Here is a 24,645-nt window from a genome sequence, read left to right on the forward strand (position 1 = left end):
TGTGGGCAACACTTGGTGATACCCCAGAAGGCAGTAGAAAGTGGTGTTGAAGCGTCTGAGATCCTTAATCTTAACTTCTTTTTCTCTGAAAAGACTTCGTAATGTTTTCCTGATAAAGCAGTACCTTCTCACAGTTGGATTCCTGTCTCCATAAACCACAAAGCTTAATGTACAAGCTGTGAAGAACACAGCTGACACATGGTGACCTGAGCTACCTTCCACATGGCAAGGCACTCAGTATATTGCTGGCCTAAAATCAAGAAGAGCAGATTGCTCATTTCCCCTTAAGACATCCACCATTTTTTTTAATTTTTTATTTGCAAAATAAACAACACCACTGAAGTCTTAAGTGACCTTATTCTTACATTAAGCAATATCTGCCCCCCCTCAACACCTTTTGACTTTGCAGCCCAGGGTCACTTTGGGTGAATCCAGATATTAATCATCTGCCAAGTGAAACTTAGCTGAAGGTTAAAATATTCTTTCATACTAATATGAAGACCATTTAAAGGCATTTGCACAGGTTTGATGTGTAATGGTAGATTTATTGTGTGGTTTTCATGCCATGGGCATTCCGGCTTCATGAGGACCTTGAAACAAAGGTCAGTGACTGGTTTAACTTACACTTGTACTTTTCCAGCTGTTTTCACAATTAATGAACAATTTGATCCCACAGTCATTTTAAGAACAGAAGTGGAAAAATGTACACAAATAAGAGCTGGTGGGTTTTTCCAGATGTGTGTGTGTTCCATTGGGTTGCCAACAGAAACTAGTACTGTTTCTGTACTAGTCATTGGAAAGAAAATTGTACTGCAAATCCATCATTCCCATATGTGAACCATCTTCAGGCTGGTTCTCTTTGTTATTTCTTGTTTGATCTCATATGTGGAGTTGTACTGCTTTTTTCTACTCACCTGTTGTTATCTTGTCTTTCACATAGTAATCTCTTCAGGAAAGGTATAGAGTAGTGCCCCATTGTGATTGGCCAATGAATGCTGCTATAATGCAAATATGTAACATTGAATATGGCAGCTGCATGAAAATATCAACTTTTTAGAAGGCTGTTTCTGGAAAATTCCTGCTAGTTTTTGCAGTGTCTGATTGACAATTAAGTATCCAAAAAAAAAAAAAAGTTTTGGTACTCCATTTAATAACATTTCCTTGACACAATGATTCTTAAAATGGCTTGCTTTTCGACACATTGCTAAGAGAATCAGGGAGATCCACAGTGGTTTACGTCAGACCTGGAAATGTACCTACAATTCCCACCGCAATTCCATAGAGAGATCTTCCCTTGTGATATTTCTGAAATTAGTAATTAACTACTTTGAAAAGTGAATTTGCTCAGCTCACAATACTCAGGTGAATGTAATTTCCCTTAGACGTTTAGAATTCCCTCTATTTTAAGGCTGCAATCCTATACTCATTTACCTGGGAATAAGCCCTGTTGAACTGAATAGGGTTTTCTTCTGAGGAGACATGCATAGGATTGTACTGCCTCCCCTGAACACTAATAATAATAATAATAATAATAATAATAGTAATAGGTAGGTAGCCGTGTTCATCTGCCGTAGTCGAAACAAAATTTAAAAAATCCTTCCAGTAACACCTTAGAGACCAACTAAGTTTGTTATTGGTATGAGTTTGTTATTGATATCTGAAGAAGTGTGCATGCACATGAAAGCTCATACCAATAACAAACTTAGTTGGTCTCTAAGGTGTTACTGGATGGATTTTTTAAATAATAATAATAATAATAGTAATAATGTGTATACCACCCTTCATCTGCTGGCTTACAACATAAAAGCACCTCATTGGCAGTGCTTGCCTGATATCCATAGATTGTATGTACAATTTTGTACATACAAAATTGTTTGTACATAAATCAGTACATACAAATTTTATGCAAATCCGTGGCCTGATTTGCCCCCCCCCTTTTTGATGACATGCTTTCTTTTTTCTGAAAGAAACTGGGCAGCTTCTTCTAGCCATAGATATCCATGGGTACTCTAGGGACTCTACTACAACATTTCAGCAAAGACTATGAACTTTCTCCAGGTGGTTTCTTTTGAGGCTGTTGCCCAGATTGTGTACCACCTTCAACGGAGCCCAAGGAGATTCTCTGAGCATGTCCATTTAGGAGTTGTTGTCTGAAGACTCTATGGCACCTCAAAATGTTCAAAGATGGTGCTGCAGGATGGGAAGGGCAATGTGGACAATCTCAGCTTCCAGGCTGCAGGGGTTTCCATTTCTGCTCTCCCCAGCCTGGAAGGACAACATGATTTTTCCAAGAGGGATTTGGACTGATGAAGTGACAGCGAATGGCTTGATGTTAACAGTTTCCTCCTCTTTCCCAGCTCGCATCCTTCCCCTTGTCCTCCAGGAATTTTCATGGGCTTGATTGCAGCTCCTTAGAGTCTTAAAACCAACTTTTTGAGGATGCCTGAGCTCCGTGCTACTCAGTAGTGGTCCCTTCATCATGGAATTCCTCTGCCAATTTGAGTTTTCAAAGTCTACTGTTGTCTTGGTTTTTAAGGGGCTTGGAGGGACATTTTTCTGTTGTAGTGACTTCATAGGGCCTGGTTAATTGCTGTTAGGGACACTTCAAAACCTTTTCCTGTTATTTTACACTGTGTGTTGTTTTGTTTTGACTGAAATCAGTTATTTCAGTGGTCTTAGACTAGTCATTTTATTGTATTTTGTTAAATTGCGCACACTGCTTTGACAATCCTTTAATTTAAAATGTGGGGTGAAAATGAAATAAAGCAGGAATCTCCAACAAGCACATCACACGCAGCCCACAATTTCACAAATATTTTAAATGCGCGTGCACACCCAAACCAAGTATATCAGGTAATGTGCTTCAAATTTCTCACCTTTCCTGAAGGACCAGACGCAGATGGCAACAGATGGGTTAACCTTCTTAATGCTGTGTGTGCGGGCAGCTCAGTGAGACTGCAGTGGGCAATGAAGCAGCAGAATTCAATTTGCAGTAGTGACCTAAGAAGGGCTATTTTTAGTAATAAAATAGGTCAGGGGATGCACGGTAGTACAGACTGATAAATGAGCAGTCTTCCCCCTCCTCTCAAGGGGCTTGTTTCCTCTTTTAGCAAGGCAGCTCCGAAGTGGAGAAACCAGATTAAGTATCATCACGTGATCAATGTTTGAATTTTTCATTGTGAAATCATCATTGGGAAAGCACTGTGGTTTCATTCTCAAACTTGGAACAACGCAGAAGCTAGGTAAATGCTTGTTTTGGGTTTTCATGAAAAGTAAAAACAATATAATCCTGGTTGATGTTGCAGCATTTTTTTTTAAGCTATGTGAAGCACCATTTAAAAATGTGTGCAATGCACATAGCAGGCAGGTCTTGATTCTCATTGCACTGGTTGGTTTGCTATGTTTCCTTCATCATCTTTGGACCATGAAGGCTAGTTTCTTTTTTACAGCATGTGAGAAATTTCATTACTGTATATAGAAGCCTGTTTTTTAAAATCTAATATAACTCATATATCTTACACATTGGTTAAAGACTCGTTTTGAGCAGTGTGAGAGGCAGATGGTATAAAAGGCTTGGGTCATCATCATATTGTAAAGATGAGCTTGTAAGAGACTGCTTTGAAACTGACAAGATTGAGCAGGCTGTCTGAAAATCTGTGTTGTCACTGTTTTGCCCTATAACAGGGCTCCCATCTCTCTCCTTCCTGGCCTATAAATGTACTTTTCAAGCAGTTAATCAAGGCAGATAGACACAAGGAACAGTATTTTGGAACACAGATGAATCACTTAACAGTGAGGACTATGATATTAAGTTTTGGTCGCTGGCACTTGGAATTAGCTTTGAAACGACTTAATGTGTTTGATTTGCATTTACGTTTTCTGCACAGTGTTACAATTGCACTAGATGCAAGGAAATTGGCTGGACATCAGGGCAACTGCATACAGAATTGAAACCAATGATAGCCAGCTAATTTTTGACAATCATCTAACACATTTTAAAATGTCATTTGCTCCTGGAACCCTATTTTAGGAAAGAGGAATCTGGAGGAACAGAATTGTCTTAACACGGCTTGAATCATGAGTCAGCTTATATCTGCCAAATAATTTAACACTCAGAACTTTGCTACAAGTCACTATCAAGCTAGTTTTCAAAGTACAGGAGACTTAATACATCTGACACAATCCTACCATCCAGGTCAATGGACTGGTCTGTTTAAAAACATGCTAGCTACTCTATCCTAGGGAGTTCAGGCATGTGATTTGGCTAGTATCAATTGCACCCTTGAACTCACCACCTTTATAGATATGATGTGTGCTGCGGTAGGCAGGTGAGTTGTGCACAAATGTGCTTTTTATCATTTCAACCCTGTATTTTAATTACTCTCCCCTTTTGTGTCTCAACACTTGTATAAATGTTGTTTTCTTGCAGCACTAAAAAGATCTCCACCTCGAAGAGCTCTTTGCCTGGTTTGATAAAAGCAAACTGCAAGCTTGGTTTACTATAAATATAGTCATCTCACTTTCCACCCTACAAGCCTGTCCCTTCTAACTCATCATATGCACTGTGAATTCATGACAAATCATGATCAGCTCAGTGCACCCATACAAGAGCAGCCTACTCTCCTGCTAACATGTGCTAACACACACATTCATTATCCATGTAATGAAAAGCTCCAGCAGGAATGCTCTCCTCTTACCCACCCCCTGACTTCTGATGCCTTAGGGTTGTAGTGCAAAACTAAAACCACAAGCATTTCTGTGGTCCATCTTTGCCTGCCTATGCAAGGGAGTGGAGTTTTCATTCACAAATTTACAGCTATAACTAAAGAGTCGTCTTTCTCTGGGCTTTACCCCCTCCCCCATAGACACAATAAACTGCTGTGTACTCTGCATATACAGTGGTACCTCAGGTTAAGTACTTAATTTGTTCCGGAGGTCCGTACTTAACCTGAAACTGTTTTTAACCTGAAGCACCACTTTAGCTAATGGGGCCTCCTGCTGCTGCCGCGCCGTTGGAGCACGTTTTCTGTTCTCATCCTGAAGCAAAGTTCTTAACCTGAAGCACTGTTTCTGGGTTAGCGGAGTCTGTAACCTGAAGCATATGTAACCTGAAGCGTATGTAACCTGAGGTACCACTGTATGTGCATAACCCCGCCGCCGAAAACCCTTTACAAACCATTTCCCCTAAAATTGAAAATAAAAATCGCAGGGCATTTTTGCAGGCTCAGGTGTGATTTGCCCCCAAAGTGGTACTGTCCCTGTTGAAGGTATTTGCCTCTGCTCATTTTCCCCCGTGGAAGTATCTTCGTATATAATAAAATGTAGTTGTGTTATATTTTATAGTGTGGGATTCATAGTGAAAAGGTTCCACTGTTGGGAAGATTGAAAATGGACAGAATGCCCTTTCCTCCTTGGCAGCTTGACTGCTTTAGTCCTTTGGTAACAGGAGAGCAGGAATTAGGCACTAAGGCAATGGTATTCTTGGGCTCCCAGCTCTAATGTGTCCCTCATTGGTGGCTCTACTGTCTTTCCTATAATAGCAGTGGGGTCTGCATGGTCAAGAGCTACTTAACATTGGCATTCAGGAAGTTTCTTAGGGCCTGGTTACACCAGACCCAATTAATGTGCTTAATTCCCTAACGAATTAAAGATATAGGAGTTTAGCATCCAGAGCTAAACTGCTCTGGGTGTTTCTCTGTCCTTGCTTGCCTCACAGAAAAAAATGGTGCACTCAGCAGATAGAAATCTAAAATGCATAATAAGATGTTTTTCCCCCTCAGACAGGGAAGAAAATTGATCCTTTCTGGCGTTAAAGACCCGTGATTTATGAATTACAAATGTGTCTCTGGAGGCCTGCTTGTATATTAAGAGAGCCTTGTAACTATATCCTTGTTGTGTAGCCTTTTGTTTTTTTGCGTTTTGTGAAAGCCTTGTAGTGTCTCCTTTTATTTTTTTATGGGCATGCTGATGTTTCCATTTTTGCACTCATTCAACCACCGTTACCAGAATGGCCATTTCTACCAACCCATAACTCTGTATTCAGGGTGGTGCCGTTTGGGATTAGAGGGGATGAGAGCATTCCTGTCACAAGCAATGGAATTATATTATGCACTGGCTCTCGTGACAGGGCTTGTAAAATTCACATTGCCTATGGTTCATCCTGTGGGCTTTGATGCATCTCAGGATAGAACATCACCAACAAATTAGTGTCTCTTTTGATGAATCTCACTGCTAGGTGCATTGCTGTAAGGTGTTTGCCAGAGAATGAGGACATTTCCCAAATACAACTGATGGACAATGTAAGCAGCAAGGACCAATCTGGACAGAATCACTCTATTTCCTAAATGTTTATCTCCTACATTTATCTTCCATATTCAAACTCAGACTACGAATGTGATTTAGATTTGGTTGGTGTTGCTTGTTTGTATCAGTGCAATTGAATATTGAATTATTGGAATGAAGTTTGATATGTATGTTCAGGTCAAGACCCCGTTCTCTGTGTTGAGGTAATATATCCTCTTGACCTCTGAACCAATTTTCATCGGGGAGAGGGACAGGAATGCAGAATACTTAGCACAGTCTTAAAGCCATACATCATGTTGCAATCAGACCAAAAGGTCTATATATAAATCTTGAATTTCAGCTCAGTTGCCACCAGTGTTTATGAAGGGGACAGTTAGATATTAGATATCAGAAAGGGCATGTGCCAATCATTGGCATATATTTTTGGTTTGGAGGGATACAATTTCTGAAGAATATGTGGAGTAAGAAGGTCATATATACATATGCATTAGAGTTACCCTAAAATAATATCTTACTGAGCTTTGATTTTTAAAGAAATTGCAGTACTCTTCTCCCCGCAGCTGGCAATCCTTAACATCTGGGAGTAGGAAAATGAGAACCTACTGTGTTCACTAGTATCATTTTTATTCTTGACAGCTAGGCAATGGATAGCTAAAAGCTGGAAATTAGCAGAAACTTTGACGCTTGAAGCATGGCTTCATAGAATCTGGATTGTTGCCATGGCAGAAAAACTGATATGAAACTGGCCAAAGGGAAAGCAAAGCCACTGGATTTCTTCATGGTCTGACACCCTTTAATGGACTGTAGGCAAAAACTGGACATTTCACATGTGTTCTCTCAGCTCTGGAATGAAAACGGAATCTCCCAAAATGATAATTAAAGACAATTATTGCTTAACTGGAAGAAGTAACGCACACAATACACTTGGTTGAATTAGGTGACTGGGATTTGGATGGGGTGTTTCATATTGCTGATCTGATTTACAGGTATTTGATTGATTTCCAGCTCCGTGTTTTCATATGGTTATGTGTTATTTTCTTGTATGTGCCTTGTTATCTGATAATTGATATTGGAAGCTATGTTATATTATAATTTTAATTTGCTGGGGTGGGTGGAGAATGATATCAGAATGCATTTCGGTGAGCACTTTCAGAACACAGTTGTATTTCAGCTTTGTCTCCCATATTAATTTTTCAGTGGGGGCAGAAACCCATAAAACTCACCGAATACTTGAATACTGAGGAAATACAGTGTGATTGTGACATAATTCTGCATTTAGAGTTGGAATACCTGTGTGACCTCTGCACCCATTTTCAAGGGGAAGAGGAACAAGGTGAAATAGATTGTAAAGCAATCTCTGAAGCAGGCTTTACTCATTATATTTAGATGTGCCTGAGGTCAGGTTCTTGACTGCAGCTGATATGCATATCCCTTTTCTTTAAATCCATATCTATATCTATCCACCTGTATTTAAAAAAAAATTAAATGAGAACATCAGAGCATAAGGATGGATAAAAAAGATGATTCAAATATTCAAGTCTACTCTGTTGCTATGATTGATTATGGAGTGCTATTACTATTAAGATCTCTGAAAATGAGTTCCAAAGTTAATGAGGGGAAACCATTTGTGGATTATTTTTTTTTGCTACAGAGGACAGTTGCATAAAGGACAGAATGAAACAATGTCTCTTGCTTACCCCTATGCCTGGAACTTCTTGAAATATTTGCATGGTTCCACCTCGTCTTCCTTCCCTTCATATTACTTCTCATATCCCACTTTTTCCTTGATGCCTTTGACTTAAGACCCTAATTCTTACCCCCAACCGAAATTAAACCTAAATATGTATCTATACTTACTTATAATTGTCTCCTGTTACTTTTGCTTCTCTCTCTTTCTTATTTTCTTTGTAACCCGTCCCCTTGGCCAACATTTGGACTGTTAGCACGGTCAGGGGTACCTTTACATTTACCTTTATGTGCTATAGATCTAGATATAACAGAGTTATATAAACTGTAAAACGCTCTGAACACCAATGACATTGTGCATCATCATCATCATCATATTTGTGGCTTTGAAAGTCAAGAGGGTCAAATCTCTCAAAAATGCTTGGGAGTTGTCTAAAACTAAAATATTAGAAGCTCAGCTAGAAGATATGTCACAGATCAAGGAATGTACCTCCAGGGCCAAGACAATGACAGTGTGGTTAACAAGCAAAGTAAAGCTATTAGAGGCAAGAAGGCTGCCTAAAAAAAATGAAAGTCTTGTCCAAAAGACAAAAAGGAATACAAACTTCGGCAAAAAAAGAAGAAGCAAGGAGACAATAAGGGATGCTAAAAAAGAATTTGAGGAGCACGTTGCTAAAAACCTGAAGACCAACAACAACCAGATCTTTAAATACATTAGTAGCAGAAGACCAGCTAGGGAGGCATTTGGATGACAAGGGAGTTAAAAGTGCTAAGGGAGAATGAGGAGATTGCAGAGAAGCTGAATGAATTCTTTGCACCTGTCTTCACAACAAAAGACATGAGGCAGATCCCAGGGCCTGAACTAACTTCCACAAACAAGCGAGGAGCTTAGATAAATAGTGGTGACACACAAGTTCTAAACCTTATTGACAACATAAAAATCAACAAACACAGTAGTTGGGTATGAAAGGGCACCTGACAGGGCTCAAATATGAGATTACTGGTCGTCTAACTTGTCCCTAAGATCACCCTCCATACATGAGGACTGGAAAGTGGTTGATGTAATACCAGTTTTTTCTAAAGGTGGGGTTTCCTGGAAATTACAGGTAGGCTAGCTTAACATCTATTCCAGGAAAATGGGTGGAAAGCATTGTTAAAGATAGAATGGCCAAGCAGATAGTTTCTGCCTTCTAGCTCTCCATTGAATGATTCAATCCTAAACTGGTGATTACTTGAGAATTTTGGGTTTGCTCCTATATTTGCCGTCCAGACCTGTGACTGGCTTCAGTTATCCAGGTACTATATGTATATTTTTTCATGAAGTATCCTAATATTTTTTTCACAGTCAGGAAATATTGGCATCTGCAATTGTAAGTTCTGTCTATGATTTTAGAAACTGCACAGTAAACCTTAGAAATGTCTCCCTTGAAAGGCATATGGAACAATGGGGAACACCAAAATATAAACGTAATTTGGGACCTTTCTAAATAAGGGTTTTATACAGGGCTCTGCTGTATAATGTGGGCATGATATGTTGAAAAGTGTGGTACACATAAAATCTTTTCCTTATTTTGATACTCTTGTCTGAAGAAAAGTATGGTGTAATTTCTAGATTTTAGAGTTGGCATAAAGGTTCAGCCCAGGCTATTGAACCTGCTGTGCAGAGAAACAGCATTTTGATTAATAGGCGGATTCAAGAATCCCAGTTGCACTAGGTATATTAGAGACAGGCTTATAGATCCCTGCAGGAGATCTCCTCCCTAGGTTTCTTTGGAGAGTGAAAATCGGGAGGGAAGGTATTAATATGACCTCTCATTATTTAGTTGGCACTGGATGTTGGCATTTCTCTTCTTGAGAAAGCCTGGAGAATTGGCTCAGGTTAGATTTCCATACTGCATCAAAATTAATCCTAAAGAGAAAAGAACAACATTATTAGCAAGCCTGCTCATGCCGATACCGGGATGTCCTGTCAAGCTTTTGTCATGGGAGTCAACATTTCCTGTGATGGTTTAAAACCCAAACATTTCTTGAAAGTACTGTCTTCCAGGACGCTCAAAGCTTGCATGGGTTCTTGGAGTCATGAGGCTACTAGAATCACATTCAACAAACCAGAAATAAGCAAAGGTTTGGGGGTGGGGGGAGAGTCCCTCTGAATAAAAGAGTGACCAAACTGCATCAGGCCAAAGGTTCATCTTGTCTAGTAGCCTTCTTCCTACAATGGCAGCCAGGTGCATCAGGAAGCCCATAAGCAGAGTTTGAGACTAATAACCCTTTTCTCTTCTTGGCCTCTCCTCAGTCGGCTGACTCTGAACCTGCTGAAGGAAAGGTGTCCATTCAGTGGATATTTAGCCAAGCTTGCTGTACGGATTAGAAGGTTGCTCTTTTATTTGATGGAAGAGGGCTATAAAATCAAATAATGTCAAGACCAATACATTATTAATGAAATTAAAATGGTTCTGTAGCATTTTAGAAATCCTGTTAATTATCGCAGTGATTCTGCTGTAATGGCAGAATGTGAGAGTAGGCTTTATTTTATTTTTAACCAAGCGCTTAGGAAAAATACTGCATGCTTTTCCTTATGATTTTACCTGTAAAACAGAAATAGTAAATAAATAAATAAAATCATTTAAAATGTGAAAATAGATTGCTCTGCTTTCTGCAGCTTCCCACTGCCTAGTGGCCTCAAATTAATTCCTTAAGAATCAGTCCCCTGTGCACACTAACCTAGGAATAAGCTCAATTGAACCTTAGTGGGATTTATGCATCTAGAACATGCAATAATCAGGACAGATTAAGATGGATTGAAGCCTTGGAGTTGTATTAATCTGGGTGAGAGGGAGCAGAAAAACCTGAAACCTGAATTATGGATTGAAGCAGGCAGATAGCATAGAGCAACTCAGAATCAAGAACAGTTGGGGTTTTTTAAAGCAGAGCTACAGATATAAGGTGAATCTTGGGGCCCACACAAACCCCTACTGTTTAATATTAAAGCTTCTTGTGCTTCCAGATCTATGGTTGCAAGTTCCAGTATTTAAGCAAAGGGGTTTTCTTTCCTATGATTCCTTTAGGTGAAGTAAAAAACAAAACAATAAAAAGTGAATGAATCAAACTTTGGGAAAGGTGAGGCAAAAGGCCCATTCTATTAGCCACCTACAATTCATGGATATAGGTGATATCTCTGTTCATCAAAGAGTTCTAAATTAGGTTCAATTTATATGTGATCACACATTGGATATTGAGAAATATTCTGTAACGCTGAACAAAACGTACACATCACAACAAACACTCAGCTTTCCAAGTTCCCATGGATGTCACTGATTTGTGCTTTCATGTATTCCTCCCACCTCCATGACTTCTACAAGATTTAGGTTAAACAGCCTGAACAACTTTTTAGGAGCAGCCCAGCAATGGAATGAGCTGACAGGGGAAGCCATGGAAATCTTTGGAAAGTCAAGGGGCGGGAGAAATTGAACAAGCACCTATCACAGATGATTTAGTTCTTAGCTAGTCTGTTTTAGAAAAAGAGTTGAAGTAGATGAGCTGTTGAATCCTTCTATGTTTGTGGTAGGCTGTGAAATGCCACCTGAAATTATTCTGTTATATGGCAGTGCTGAATGAGCTGGATCGTGATCTTCAGTGGCCAAAACCAGCACCGAGTCATGGCATTCAAATAATGCTCAGGATTGTGTTGCCGGGTGATTAAAACTATCTACGAATGTACTCTTTTAAATAGAGGGATGGAGGAAAGGGTAGAACTGCAGTTAAAGAAATGGAGTAACTTTCACAGGCATTTCACATATTCTGTCTCTGCAAGGACTCCTGCTAAAAACAGTGAATGCTTTTTGCATCTATTAATTTAGCCTTTTAAAGAATTTTTTTCTGGGTGAAAAATCCATCATAAACTTAGAAATAGACAGGGCATATGAATGCATGTCCTAATTCTCTCCAAATCAAAGGCCAAGAGCAGTAATTATCTCATTCTGAGATTTTACACCCAGATATACTTTTAAATTAGGGAGGAAAATGGATACAGTTAAATGCAAAGGGCATTAGCTAATGTCCTCCTCTGATCTGAATGCAGGAATTCAGTTGAGCGGCTTGGAGTATGGTGCTCCTGTAAAAATTATACCCTTAATTATTTGATAGGCTTGTGATTACGGCCATTACCTGGAGAGCCACGAAAGCCCTCGCATTGAAACTATGACAGAAACACTGGACTGAATCCAAAGTCGCCTCGGAAAAGGTGCTTACGAGGGTTGGGGCCTCTGGAGCAGCAGTGTGTGCTTCTGGGTGGGGGCAGGCCTGCAGGAGGAACAAGGAACTAGGGAAGACAAGACCACCTACCATTTCTTCCAGTAGGGAGGGAGCCCCGAACAGATCTCTGTGTGTTCCATGAATAGAAGCGCGTCTGGTCATTGAATGGCCCACCTGGATCCAGCCCATTATGAGTTAAATTTCCGAGTGGCCGCGTACTTCCCATTTGTACGCAGTGAACTTCATAGCCAAGAAAGGATGTGAAATTAAATCTTCCCGATTCAGCACCTCTTCCACTCCTCCAAACAGGATGGCATAAATATGGAACAGCTAATAATTTTGCTCGAAGCAAACAAACATCTGCTTGGCAATGGGTGGCAACTTTTCAGAAGTAAGTGCCCAGTCAGGGTCATGTTAGTACAATATGTTAAGGTGCCAGAGCATCTCAGGCTCTTAGCTATAATTTTAGAGCATGTTTCCTGTTGGCTGATGACCTCTTTCAAGTGCTGATCACAGCATAGCTTGAATACCACTGTGTGGCTGGCAGCTACTCTTTGCTTATTTCTAAACTGCAGAAGTTTCCATCATCTGCTCCCTGGTTTAATCCCATTCCTGTTTCAAATCCTCTGTGTATAAAATTTCCTCTTTTGATTTATGGACACAGAATTGCAGCTGTTTCACCCCCCCCTTTCCTTTTTGAGGACTTTTCTTCATAAGTGTTTAGCATCCCAAACAAGAAAACATACAACTAATTTTACAGTCAAGAGATGTGTCTTTTATCTTCCATATTTTCTGAAGTCCTAACTCAAAACTGAAGCATATAAATTACAGTATAGCTGTTTGCCTTAGAACTTGCTTATCTTCCTACACAAATAAGCACAAACGTATTAAAATAGGGTGCCCATAATGACACCCTATTTTCTTAATTGTCCCTGGAAGCAGAAGGCAGTGTTAAGTCATCATATTCCATAAGTTCCAATAAACATTTGGGCCTTCAATCTGCACAGTGCAACAGCTCTGCTTGCCCATTTATTAAAACACACAAACAAAGAAACACTACCTGCCAGTCACCTCAGAACCTCCCCACGTCTGAGCCATTCAGTTTACCATAGAGGAAATGAGGGCACCATCCTGGGCTGCATTGGTAATAACCAGGCTGTCCAGAATGAAAGAGGACAGCTAGAACTCTAGGTTTTGGCAGCAGCCCTGTGATCTTTGGATGAAGGGCAGTGTAGAAATTTTACACACACTCATACATACAGCCTTGGCTTCCTTTAACTGGGAAATGTGCATATTTACAAGGCCAGTCTTCAGCAGGTTTCATCTAATGTCTCGCTTGACAGATTGCTTGCTGTCATTTTCACTTTTCATGTTTCGTTTTACTTCCATTGCATGCAGTATTTTCCTTTGGGAATGAGTTTGACTCACCTTGGCAAGTCTAAATATAGAGTTGTCTGCATTACAGGAACATAGTACACATACATTTGTACAACACAGTTTTGTTTGCCAGATATTCCTCGCAGTATGTATGTCTTCTGCAAAAGAAGCCTTTTCTTCTCCTGGCTCTTTTATTGTGAACAGAATTCAGAATAATATTTTCAAATGCCAGGCCTTTTGTTAACCCATTAAGGATCTGATTAATTATGATAGCATTTCCTGGATGATGTGATTTATGTCCCTCTCATTTTTAATGGAAAATGTAGATTACGCCTAACCATTTTGGAGATAGTCAACATTTATTACACTCAGAGTAGACTTAAGTAATGTTGGATATCACTTAGCGTAATTTCACCAAATTAAGTTATTTCTGTTTAGTGATTATTGCTTTCAGACATTTTCCATATTGCTTTCCATTTCATTTTAAAATGACCCCTCATCTTGTACTTTACATGATTTACAGCCCATCCTAAGCACATATTTCAATGATACTTTTTCTAAATATATGTTGTTAGGACTGCAGTTGTTTCTTGCGTCAGCTGTGTTCTATGTTTGCAACAAGGAACTGATTTTTGATGCGTTTGCATCCCTCCAGAGGCTTTAATTTATAATTATGTTTTATCATGTAGTAAAGTGAATAAATCACTAAGTTGTGGCCAAATGTTCAGTTAGTCACAGTGTTCTGATCCAGGTTATAACAGCTGGAATTAAAACAAATTTAGTTTTTGCTACCAATGGCAGCCATTTTCTGCTAGTACCCAGGGCACAATATAGAAGTACCAACACCTCATATTTTTTTCTTATACGCACACCCACACATATATCTAGAGAGAACACAGACAAACAGTAACCCATGAGTGATTTTTACCATTCATGTAAGCAAGAAAGCTTCTTCCATGTAGGTGACCTAGTTCCTACCCCAAAACACACAAGAAGAAAGAACGTCTTGTAAGTAAGAAATACGACTTCACCCAGGCAAATAATGGTACAAGTGCAGGAGTCAGATTTCAAGAGTTCAAGAGCAGGACAAGAGGCTCAAAGCTTGAAGGAAGCCATGAAGATGTCCCAACAAGTTTCCACATCCTTAAATGTGAGGCATGACTTGCAAGAATGTTTGGATTGCAAAAGTGCACTCCATTGGGATGGGTAGGTCTTCTCCCATCTATAAAGGCGGTACCTGGTTCTAGGTGACAAGACTGTGGCCTCTTTTTTGGATTCCTGTTCAGTTGCTGCCACCTTCTGTTCTGCCTCTCAACTCAGCTGCTCCTTTGAGCCTCTACTGGGGCTCTCTGCCCTGCAAGAAGATGGGAGGTGGCATCTCTTTTCTTCCTTCCAAAGTGGCTGAAGTCAGGACGGAAAGAGGCAGTCTCACAATTTGTGCCCTCCTTCTGTTTCTTCATCCTCCTCTTGCACCCTTGCCTGACAAGCCAAACCTGGTCCTGATAGTGCTATGGGGCTCATGTCATCAGGGATTTGAATGAGTGTGTCAGCCCTGAAACTTTAGGAACGTCTGGATTTTATATTTTGTTTAAAGCATTAATGAAATAGTAGAGGAGGCAATAATATTTCCTTGAAATTGTAGGAAAATTGATGTCTCACTAGTGAACTCATATTTATTTGACTATAAAACCCATTAGCTTATTTGTTGGCCTAGAGGCAGTGCTGTGGCCAATAGGGTTACCATCTTCGTAACTGGTGTAGCTCAGACAAGGATGACTTCAGTTTTATATGTGTGTATCAGAGTTGTTACCTTCCCTTAAAGGTAAAGGTAAAGGTACCCCTGCCCGTACGGGCCAGTCTTGACAGACTCTAGGGTTGTGCGCCCATCTCACTCAAAGAGGCCGGGGGCCAGCGCTGTCCGAAGACACTTCCGAGTCACGTGGCCAGCGTGACATCGCTGCTCTGGCTAGCCAGAGCCGCACACGGAAATGCCGTTTACCTTCCCGCTAGTAAGCGGTCCCTATTTATCTACTTGCACCCGAGAATGCTTTCGAACTGCTAGGTTGGCAGGTGCTGGGACCGAACAATGGGAGTGCACCCCGCTGCGGGGATTCGAACCGCCGACCTTTCAATCGGCAAGCCCTAGGCGCTGAGGCTTTAACCCACAGCGCCACCCGCGTCCTTACCTTCCCTTAGTCGCCTATAAATAAAAAAGAGACGGTCAAGAATCAGATTTCTAGGGTAGACCTCCTCAAAGAAGTCTTGTTCTGGCATTTAACTGATTTAGCAACTTTTATAGAGTTGTCAACCACTGCATTCCAACAAAGCATGATGGCTTTATAAATAACTTCAGAACTATAGTGTTTCCAAGGAGGTGCTGAGCTCCATGACATTTCAAAAGCTGTGTGGTGATTAAATTGGTGTAATGATCTTTAGAGGCATCAGAAACCTTGAATTGTGACACACTTTGGGAATCCTTGTGACCTTGGCATCCATCTGAACTGTAAGAGAAAGTCTTTCTAACACCTGAGATGAGCCGGGCTTCTCACAAGCAACAGCAAAAACGAGTACTCAAATAGATCATTAATTTGAATTCTTGGTTTAGGGTGATTAACTGTCAGAGTATATTGCTCAAGTAGTACATATTTGCAAGGCTTAATAGATACCCCGCTTTTGAGTTAATAGATGATGAAATTAAAGCTTCTGTTAACTCTTTGTGAAAGCATTTACAAAGCCTAGCCGCCTCAGGAATTCACCCTCAACCCCAGTGCCTGGCATCTCTGGTCAAGACCAGTTCAAGGGTCAAAGGGAAGGAATATGTGAACCAGTCTTCAAAGAGGGTGTCTCAGGCAAGGTACTTGTTTTCTTCAGTCACGGAAAGGCAACATGAAAGACTCAATACTCTGAAGGGAAAATTGGAAGCCATATGGGTTACAGCCCATATGCATCATGGGTGATATCTTACAGTACTCAGAATAGATCCACTGAAATAAATGGACTTTGATTTCAGTGGGTCTGAGTATGACTAATGCTGCATACTGCAGGAGTTAACTGAGGATGCTAGAAGACTCTTGTATGTGTTCACTAGTGTGTGTGTGTGTGTGTGTGTGTGTGTGTTCAGAATAAAGATTTTGGTTCTTGAAAATGTTTCTGAAAAAGGAGGGTACCAAGGGGTTTTCTTCAGCTCCTACACTCCTGAAGAAAAATGCTGTTATAAATAAACACACGCGCTGAAGCTTATTAAACCCTTTTTTTAAAAAATAAATAAAATACATTTCTTGTTATCCAGTTAGAGAACATCATGTTGCCATGGAGAGGATGCGCCTTCAGATTTATTCTGTGGATATGTAAAGAAATGCCTCTTAATTGCTTCATCGTTACTCTGCCTCATGGTCATCTGTTGTCTCCTATGCCTGCCTGCCAACTCTTATTGCATGTTTATTTTCATTATTTGGGAAATCACCTCCCCTTGCTTATGTACTGTTATCTTACTTCGCCTCACCTTAGTCCCTTTCTCCAGTGCCATTTCTGCCCCCTCACCCTCGTTAAGCTAACTTGAAATTATCTTGCTAATGGAACATTGTTCTTTAATCTCTAATCTGCATGAGATAGAGGGCTGTGTAAGATGTATTAACACATTAAGCTGCTGTTGCATTTCCTTATTTTTTTTAAAAAAGAAGAAGGGTAGATCTAAAAATATAGAATATTAATGGTGATTTTTATTGGAAGATAATATGAAGCAATTAAAATGCTGCCCTTCTGAGAGTTCTTGCTTTGATTGAAGAGAGAAGAGTTTTAGCTATCGGAATGCCCGCATTTCAGGTTAGGCCTTTTCATTGCAGAAAATATAGAATGCTCACAATGCAGTTCAAGAGTTTGAAACATTTGTGACCTCTTACCCCACTTGTCCAACAAATGGCTTTGTGGTTAAGGGGAGTAATAAGGGAGTAGTAAGTAGCTACTTGTGCTGTCACCTGGATTTCCCTTATACAGAGGTATGCTGTCTTCATTCTTATTTATTTATTGACTTTCTATCCCACCCTTCTTCCCAAAGGAGACCAGGGTGACAAACAACAAATGACAAAACACTAATACTTCCAGTACACATGCAGATTGGGAAAGATCTCAGCTTAAAAGACTTGCTGGAAGAGAAGGGTCTTCAGTTGGTAGCAGAAAGACAACAGAGAGGGCACCTGTCTAATATTTTAAGGGGAGGGAATTGCGAAGAGTAGCTGCCACAAAACTAAAGGCCTGATTCCGACCTCCTGTGTGAAACCGACCTCCTGATAATATGGTACCTGTAGGAGACCCTCAGCACAGTGATCAACTTGTTAAAGAGTAAAACTACCTTTTAGATATCCTGATCCCAAGCTGTATAGGGCTTTATACAAAACACCACCTTGAACTTAAACCCAGCAGCTAATTGACTGCTTGTGTAATGTTTTTCAACAGCAATGTAAAACGTTAGTAATATCCTGCCCCAGCGAGCAGCTGAACTTTGCACCAGCTACAGCTTCTGGACCAATTCAAGGACAGCCCCACATAGATGGCATTTCAATAACCCTGGTTGCAGGGTACCAGTGCATGGACCATAGTGGTTGGGCTATCCTGGTCCAGAAACACCAGTAGCCTTACTAGCCAAAGCTGGTGAAAGACATTCCAAAACACTTAGGTCATCTGGGCCTCTAGTGACAGAAATGGATCCAGGAGCAACCCCAGGCTATGAACTTGCCCTTTCCAGGGAAGTACAACACCATCCAAAGCAGGTAATTTACTAATTATCTGGACTCAGGAACTGCCCACTCACAGTGCTTTTGTCTTGCTAGGATTCAGAGAAAGTTTGTTGCCCCTCATCCAGCTCACTGCCGAGTCCAGGCACTGGTCCATAGTATGAATCAATTATATACACATAAATGCTGGAGGTGCAGCTTGTATAGAGCTAATATAATCAATTCCCTCACCCCCCTTGCCCTAAAATCATAAATCACTGGGTTTCCATAGCAACTGAATTTTTCTTGCTTGCTTTTGACCATAAGATGAATAAGCCTTTTTAATTCTCCACGCCCCTCTCAATCTTCCAGATCTACCAAGAACTCCAGCTTGTATAATGCCATATATGCCTTCCAGTCTGCCCAATAAAGGTATGCAAGAAATATGGTTATTTAGGAATCTGTGTGCTGTCTTTCAGGGCTATACAGCCCTCCCAAGGTGGTTCATATGATAAAAACATACAAATTTCTCAATAAAAATAGCAATTCAACCTAAAAAATACAACCAGCAGCAAAATAGAAAATGGGACTGAGTGACTAGCAGACCAATCCAAAGCTCCAGTCCACTGGGCTAGAGGAGGTTCAGGATGGAGTTGATGCCTCTCTTTCTCCAGCCATGCCTAGCTCACCTGGCGGTGAAAACCAACCAGTGAGGAGCACCCCAGTGTACTTGTCCAAGCAGTAAATGGGTGGAAGCTACTGCTGGCGGTATTGCTGCCAATGGAACCCCTCAAAATGGTTTTTTTTGGGGGGTTGCATGCTGGGCCAGCACAGGTTCTACTTCATCCACCCCTAGTTGCATCATGTACTGTTAACAGGCCTGATCCTGGTCTCTTGGCTGCTCCAGTGGTGCTGGTGCAATGACAAGGTCCCATGTCCCTTCCCCCCACCTCCCACCCTAGTCAGTATGAGTACAATATGAGTAAAGTGCTTTGTTAGCTGTTCATTATCACAAGATTTGGAAAACCTTTGGGAGCAAGCCAGACTTAGGCAGAAGCCATCATTTCAGGGAAGTAACTCAGAATTTATGAAACCAGCGGTTAGTTTTATTCTGGAACCGATTCAGGTTCCTAGTTTGTTGCCACGGTTGTTTTGAAGTTGATTATCCTTTTCTAACAGTTTATTTGAGGAATGGGGGAAGGGCTATGTAAGAAAGGACCTGCCAGCAAGTTGTCTGATGAACACACATATTAACTGGTGCTCATATTTTAAACAGGGAGGGTGGAATCTTAATGCTGTGAGGAATAATCTCAAGCAGCCAAACTGGATGTTAAGATCTTCATTTGTGTTTCATTCTTTCATTTGTGTTTTAGATTACTCAAGTACATTGTTGGGGTTGGCCAACATAGAAAAAAGTGGCAATTTCTGAACTGGGACACCAGTAGTAAACAATGGATTGGAATTCTTTTTATTCTAATCAGTGATTAAAATTTTATTAGCGGTCTTTAAAGATATTGACAGGGCGGCTCTTCAGGGATGAGCAATCTAAAGACTTGCCTTCTTGTTTCCATAGCAACCCAGCATCTCCATCCTTTCAAAGCAACCCAGCCTGCATCATGTACTGCAGAGGTATTAGATTCAGCAGAATTACATTAACAATCAAGTGTCTTTCCATTTCCTAAATGTTTGCTGCATGAAAATGGGCTGTGCTGGCATTTAACGAAGATAAGGGAAGCAGGGAGGGGGAGGGAAGCACACTCTTCTCCTGGAAACCTCTAATTTTTAGACTCATGGTATTTCTCTCTTGGATGTGGATTGTTCATAATTCATCAAAAAGGAGCAATTTGCCCCTTTTTAGACATTGTGTGTCTCTGAAAAATCCTAACAACGAGAAAATACCTTGTTTTTTTGACCAGCTTACAGAATCAGCGTTTGATGTATGCTTGCTTTAGCAGATGGTGCAGGTCTTACATTAACAATGTGGTCAAGGTCTCAGTTAAAGGATACATTGGCAGAACACATTCTAGAACCCCTTATGTATGCGAATCATGCTTATGTTCAGAAATGCAGCTTTAGTCAGGTGCAGGACCTTTCATCTTCTCATCCCCTGTACTCTTCTGTACATGCTAATCCTTCTACTGTTAAGTAATATAAGTCACTCAGGCCCAACTGTCTTCCTCTAATCACTAGCACCAACCTCTGTCAACTTTGGTCATGCTCCATCTTTCTATGTGATATTATGTAAGATTGGCTAGCACACCATTTGACAGTGAATTTTGTGTTGTGTGAAGATCGTTCTTGTAAATTTCAGAGGTGTAGGCGTGTTGCAGCAAAAAACAACCAAGAGCCCTGTGGCACCTTAAAGGGCAAATCTGGGAGACTAGAGTAAACTAACTACAGTCTAATGATGAAGTGCACTGCAGTCCCCACAAGCATATGCCATAATAAATATATTAGCCTTTAAGGGGCCGCAATACTCTGTTGTTCTTTGAAAATGTTATATATAGATGACAGTACTTATTTTATTCTTGAAGTGGTCAACATTCCAACTCAGTGGATGAGGATAATAATCAAAAACTGATTTTAGAATATTTAGAACTTTTTTTCTACACATGCACTCAAATGTTATCGTATTGTTACCCAGTATCGGTAAAATCAAAAACCTTGCTCTCTCTAGGTATAAAGGAAGGGTATGCAGCCATGGTCCCTCCATTTAGAAATACAGGAGTTCTGTATGGGGTCATGGTGGATTCTTGCTGTTGTTCCATTTTACAGCTGGGAAGGCATGTTGGTTCAGAGTATAATTTATGTAGCAGTAAACCAGCCATTCTGAAGGAAATACAGACACTCTGCTTGTTCTAATCAGCAAAAAAGGTTTGTGGAGGGAGGAAATTATGGTTCTCCTGCATCACATCTAGTTTGGCTGTAACATTTAACATGTTACAGGGCATTAAGTTCCAAGATATGCAGCACCTTTTTTAAGTCCATTATTCAGCTCACATTTGAAGAACTGGAGTAGCAACATGGAAACTGGTTCAGACATAAAAGGACCACCCAGTGAGGTAGATGCTATTTTTAGTACGGAACACTTTCCCACATCCCCATTATTTTTTATTATTTTTTGAGGTATAGAATGATTCAGGAGTTTATTTCAGCTATACACGTGAAACCAGGTTTTTTTGTGTTCTGTTCCATCAAGGCTAATAGTGTCAGAAATCCAACAAGAAAACCTATTAATGCTCCATAACATGTTAAATGTTACAGCCAAACTAGATGTGATTCAGGATGAACCATAATTTTTCCTCATTGCTTTATTAAATAAGGGATTTCTATACTGTACCTTCAACAGCAAGATGTTCCCATCTTGGTTTATGAAATGGGTCAATTTGGATCTTTTCTTTGGATCTTTCAACCCCCCTCCAAGTGAATAGCAACCATGGAAGGAGAAACCATGTACATGTGGGAGACAATCAATCAATCAATCAATCAGATCAGAACTACAGTGATTGAGGGAGGATTTGCTTGCCTGTTTGACCCTGCAAAAGGTGGTGGCAGTTGGTTATTAAGAAAATGGTGTAGATGGAGTGGTTTATTCATTCCTCCTTTCTCTTTTTGCATCTGCAAAGAAATCAGAAGTTTCTCCTTCTAGTTTTCAGCTAGCACAAAGTACTTGGAAAACCGTGGTTTGTTTAACTAAGGGCCATTTGCAGGCCATGAAAGTTAGCAGATCGAGCAGGAGAAAAGTCCTTAGCAGTGGCTTACTTTCACAAGAAGCAGTAGTGCATTAAAAAAAATTGCAACAAATTATTCTGCCACTGTTTGTAGCAATGGAGCTGGCAAATTGGTGTCTTGGTAGACCACAATGTTCTCAAAAAATGTTTCGGGAAGGCAACCAGGTCTGGACACAGTATTATTTCACAGGCATTGTGTGTGGAGGGAGAGAAAGATGGCAGTGAGGTGTAGTGGTTAAAAGCAGTAGATTTGTAATCTGGGGAACCAGGTTCGCGTCTCCGCTCCTCCACATGCAGCTGCTGGGCGACCTTGGGCCAGTCACACTTCTCTGAAGTCTCTCAGCCCCACTCACCTCACAGAGTGTTTGTTGTGGGGGAGGAAGGGAAAGGAGAATGTTAGCCGCTTTGAGACTCCTGAAGGGGAGTGATAAAGCGGGATATCAAATCCAAACCCCTGTTCTTCTCTCACAAAGGGCAGGGTTCTAGTATGTTCACTCTTGAGGCTGGGTATTTTCCCAAAGACTGGGGAAATATCCCACAAGCTAAAACATTAATTTTTAATATTAACTTGAAAGTTTTAGGTCAATGATTTGAGCGTGTAGTTTTAGATCTGACTATTAGAATACTTAGGGTACTTTTTCTGTGTCTGAATACTGAGCTAAATAGAGAGCTTGTTTTCCCAGAGCAGTAGCCTACTTGATATCTCACTGTTATTGCTTAAGTGTGATTCAGTTACACTGGCATAAGTTTGAAAGAAAGAGTATCGCTCTGTTTGTAAAAGCCTTTTTCTTTGATTGTCGGTGCCAAAAGGAGCACAGTAAGACCAGAAATAGTTTCCAGAAAACTGAGCTGCCACTTTTCAGACTTTTTGGCGTCAACCCCTTTTATAAGGCTGAGAATTTTGTGCTGAATTTCAGAGCCCTAAATATCACCAGCAAACGCGGTTCTTCATCTGCAACAGGAAAAATAAACGGATAATGTAAGAGAGACTTAGATAATGGAATGTTGCATGTATGAAGTTGGATTGAGACCTTAAAGTTCACACTGTGATTCCCTTCTTGAGTAATCCGTAATTAAAATATTAGGTCATTTGCGACCCCTGACTCCTGATTTTTAATTCCCAGTCTATGCTCTTGTAGAATAAAGTGATGGCACAACAGCCCAATTCTGTGCAGGTTTACTTGGAAAGTATTTTGAGAAAAGGCTATAGCTGGGCATGCAGATGGTTTCATGTTCAATGCCCAGCATTTCCAGATGGAGCCACTGCCAGTTAGTGTAAAGATCCCTGAGCTAGTTGGGCCAGTGGTTTGATTCCATATGTGGCAGCTTCTTATGTTCTTAAGCAAGTACCACTGAAACATACCCAGTGCTCTGCAAGGCTGTTGCTGATTTCTAAATTGATGACCTCGGGAATATCAGTGCTATATTAGTTGCTTTAATGCTATGATTACAACATGTCTTCCTTTCTTGTAGGTAGCCAGTGTTTTTCCTGGGGATGGAATGAACACGGGATGTGTGGCAACGGAACAGAAGCCAATGTTTGTGTCCCTCAGCCTGTTGGGACTTTGAGTTCTGCAAAGCTGCTTTTGATTGGATGCGGAGCTGGACATTCCATGGCATATTGTCATTTACCACACTTCAACCTTCCACCATAGAAATGTCAGCACAATTTCAAGTACTATAATCGTTGGTGTACTAATATTTATACACAGCTAACCAAGGTTGTGAAAATTACTGGGGAAACCAGGTGCTGATTTAGAAGCAAACAAAAGAAACTTGTCCTGTAATGCTCTTTATGCACTGAAATATAATATTTTCTGGTGAAAGTAGGCAGAATCCAGTGAAATTAGTCAAGGAACTATACTTGGTTACTAACTCAAGTCTCATTAATTTCTGTGGGAGATGGTAATGCCCAACATTTGTTAGATTGAACTCATATATATGTTTTTTTGCTTGTTTCTTTTTTTAACAGCTTGAGCAATTTGTGTCATCAGCAAATCTGGCCACTTGACTGCTCACCCGCAATTCCAGAACATTTATGAAAACATTAAAAAGCACTGGTCTCTTGGTGGATTCCATTTCTTGTGTCTATTCATTGTCAGAATCATTCATTTATCCCCACTCTCTGCTTCCTGTTCATGCCTGCCTTTTAGCTCATGCCTGCTAAGCTTGCTCAGGAGTCTTTGCTGACGTTGCACAATGATCTTCCAAATCTCCATGCCTATTGACACTCTCAAATAATTGTCAAAGGTTAGTGAGTCAGGACTTACCTTTGCAGAAGTCACATTGGTTCTTCTTCAGCAAGGCTTATTCTTCTATATGCTGGGTAATTTTATCTTGAATATTGCTGATGTGAAGATAATCAGATTATAGCTTCTGAGATCCAGCCAGATCCTTTTAATAAAAAATGGTATTAAATTGGCCATTTTCCAGTCCTTGGGTACAGGCATAATTTACAAATTTTCATTAGAAGCTCTGCATCTTCACATTTCTAATTCTCCGAGAGCTGTCGAGTAGATGCCATCTGGATTGAGGAACTTTGTTCATTTTTAGTTTATCAATAAGTTCTAGAAATTTGTAACCAG

The 24,645-nt window shown here is 40.4% G+C and overlaps 1 protein-coding gene across 5 annotated transcripts in view; it reads left to right on the plus strand.

Annotated features, from left to right (window-relative positions):
- The window catches only part of SERGEF (secretion regulating guanine nucleotide exchange factor), a 101,324-nt gene that overhangs the window by 70,236 nt on the left and 6,443 nt on the right, over positions 1-24,645 (plus strand). For 2 of the 5 annotated variants that reach the window (XM_083426373.1, XM_083426375.1), the window contains exon 11: positions 23,534-23,719. In XM_083426373.1, coding sequence (XP_083282499.1) covers positions 23,534-23,715 — 182 coding nt within the window. In that variant the 3' untranslated portion in view covers positions 23,716-23,719. Of the gene's footprint in view, positions 1-23,533; positions 24,139-24,645 lie in introns of those variants that run through there. The other 3 variants (XM_083426374.1, XM_083426376.1, XM_083426372.1) reach the window with 3 other exon arrangements.

Source organism: Podarcis tiliguerta, assembly GCF_965153285.1.
Source record: "Podarcis tiliguerta genome assembly, chromosome: 1".
Taxonomy (NCBI): domain Eukaryota; kingdom Metazoa; phylum Chordata; class Lepidosauria; order Squamata; family Lacertidae; genus Podarcis; species Podarcis tiliguerta.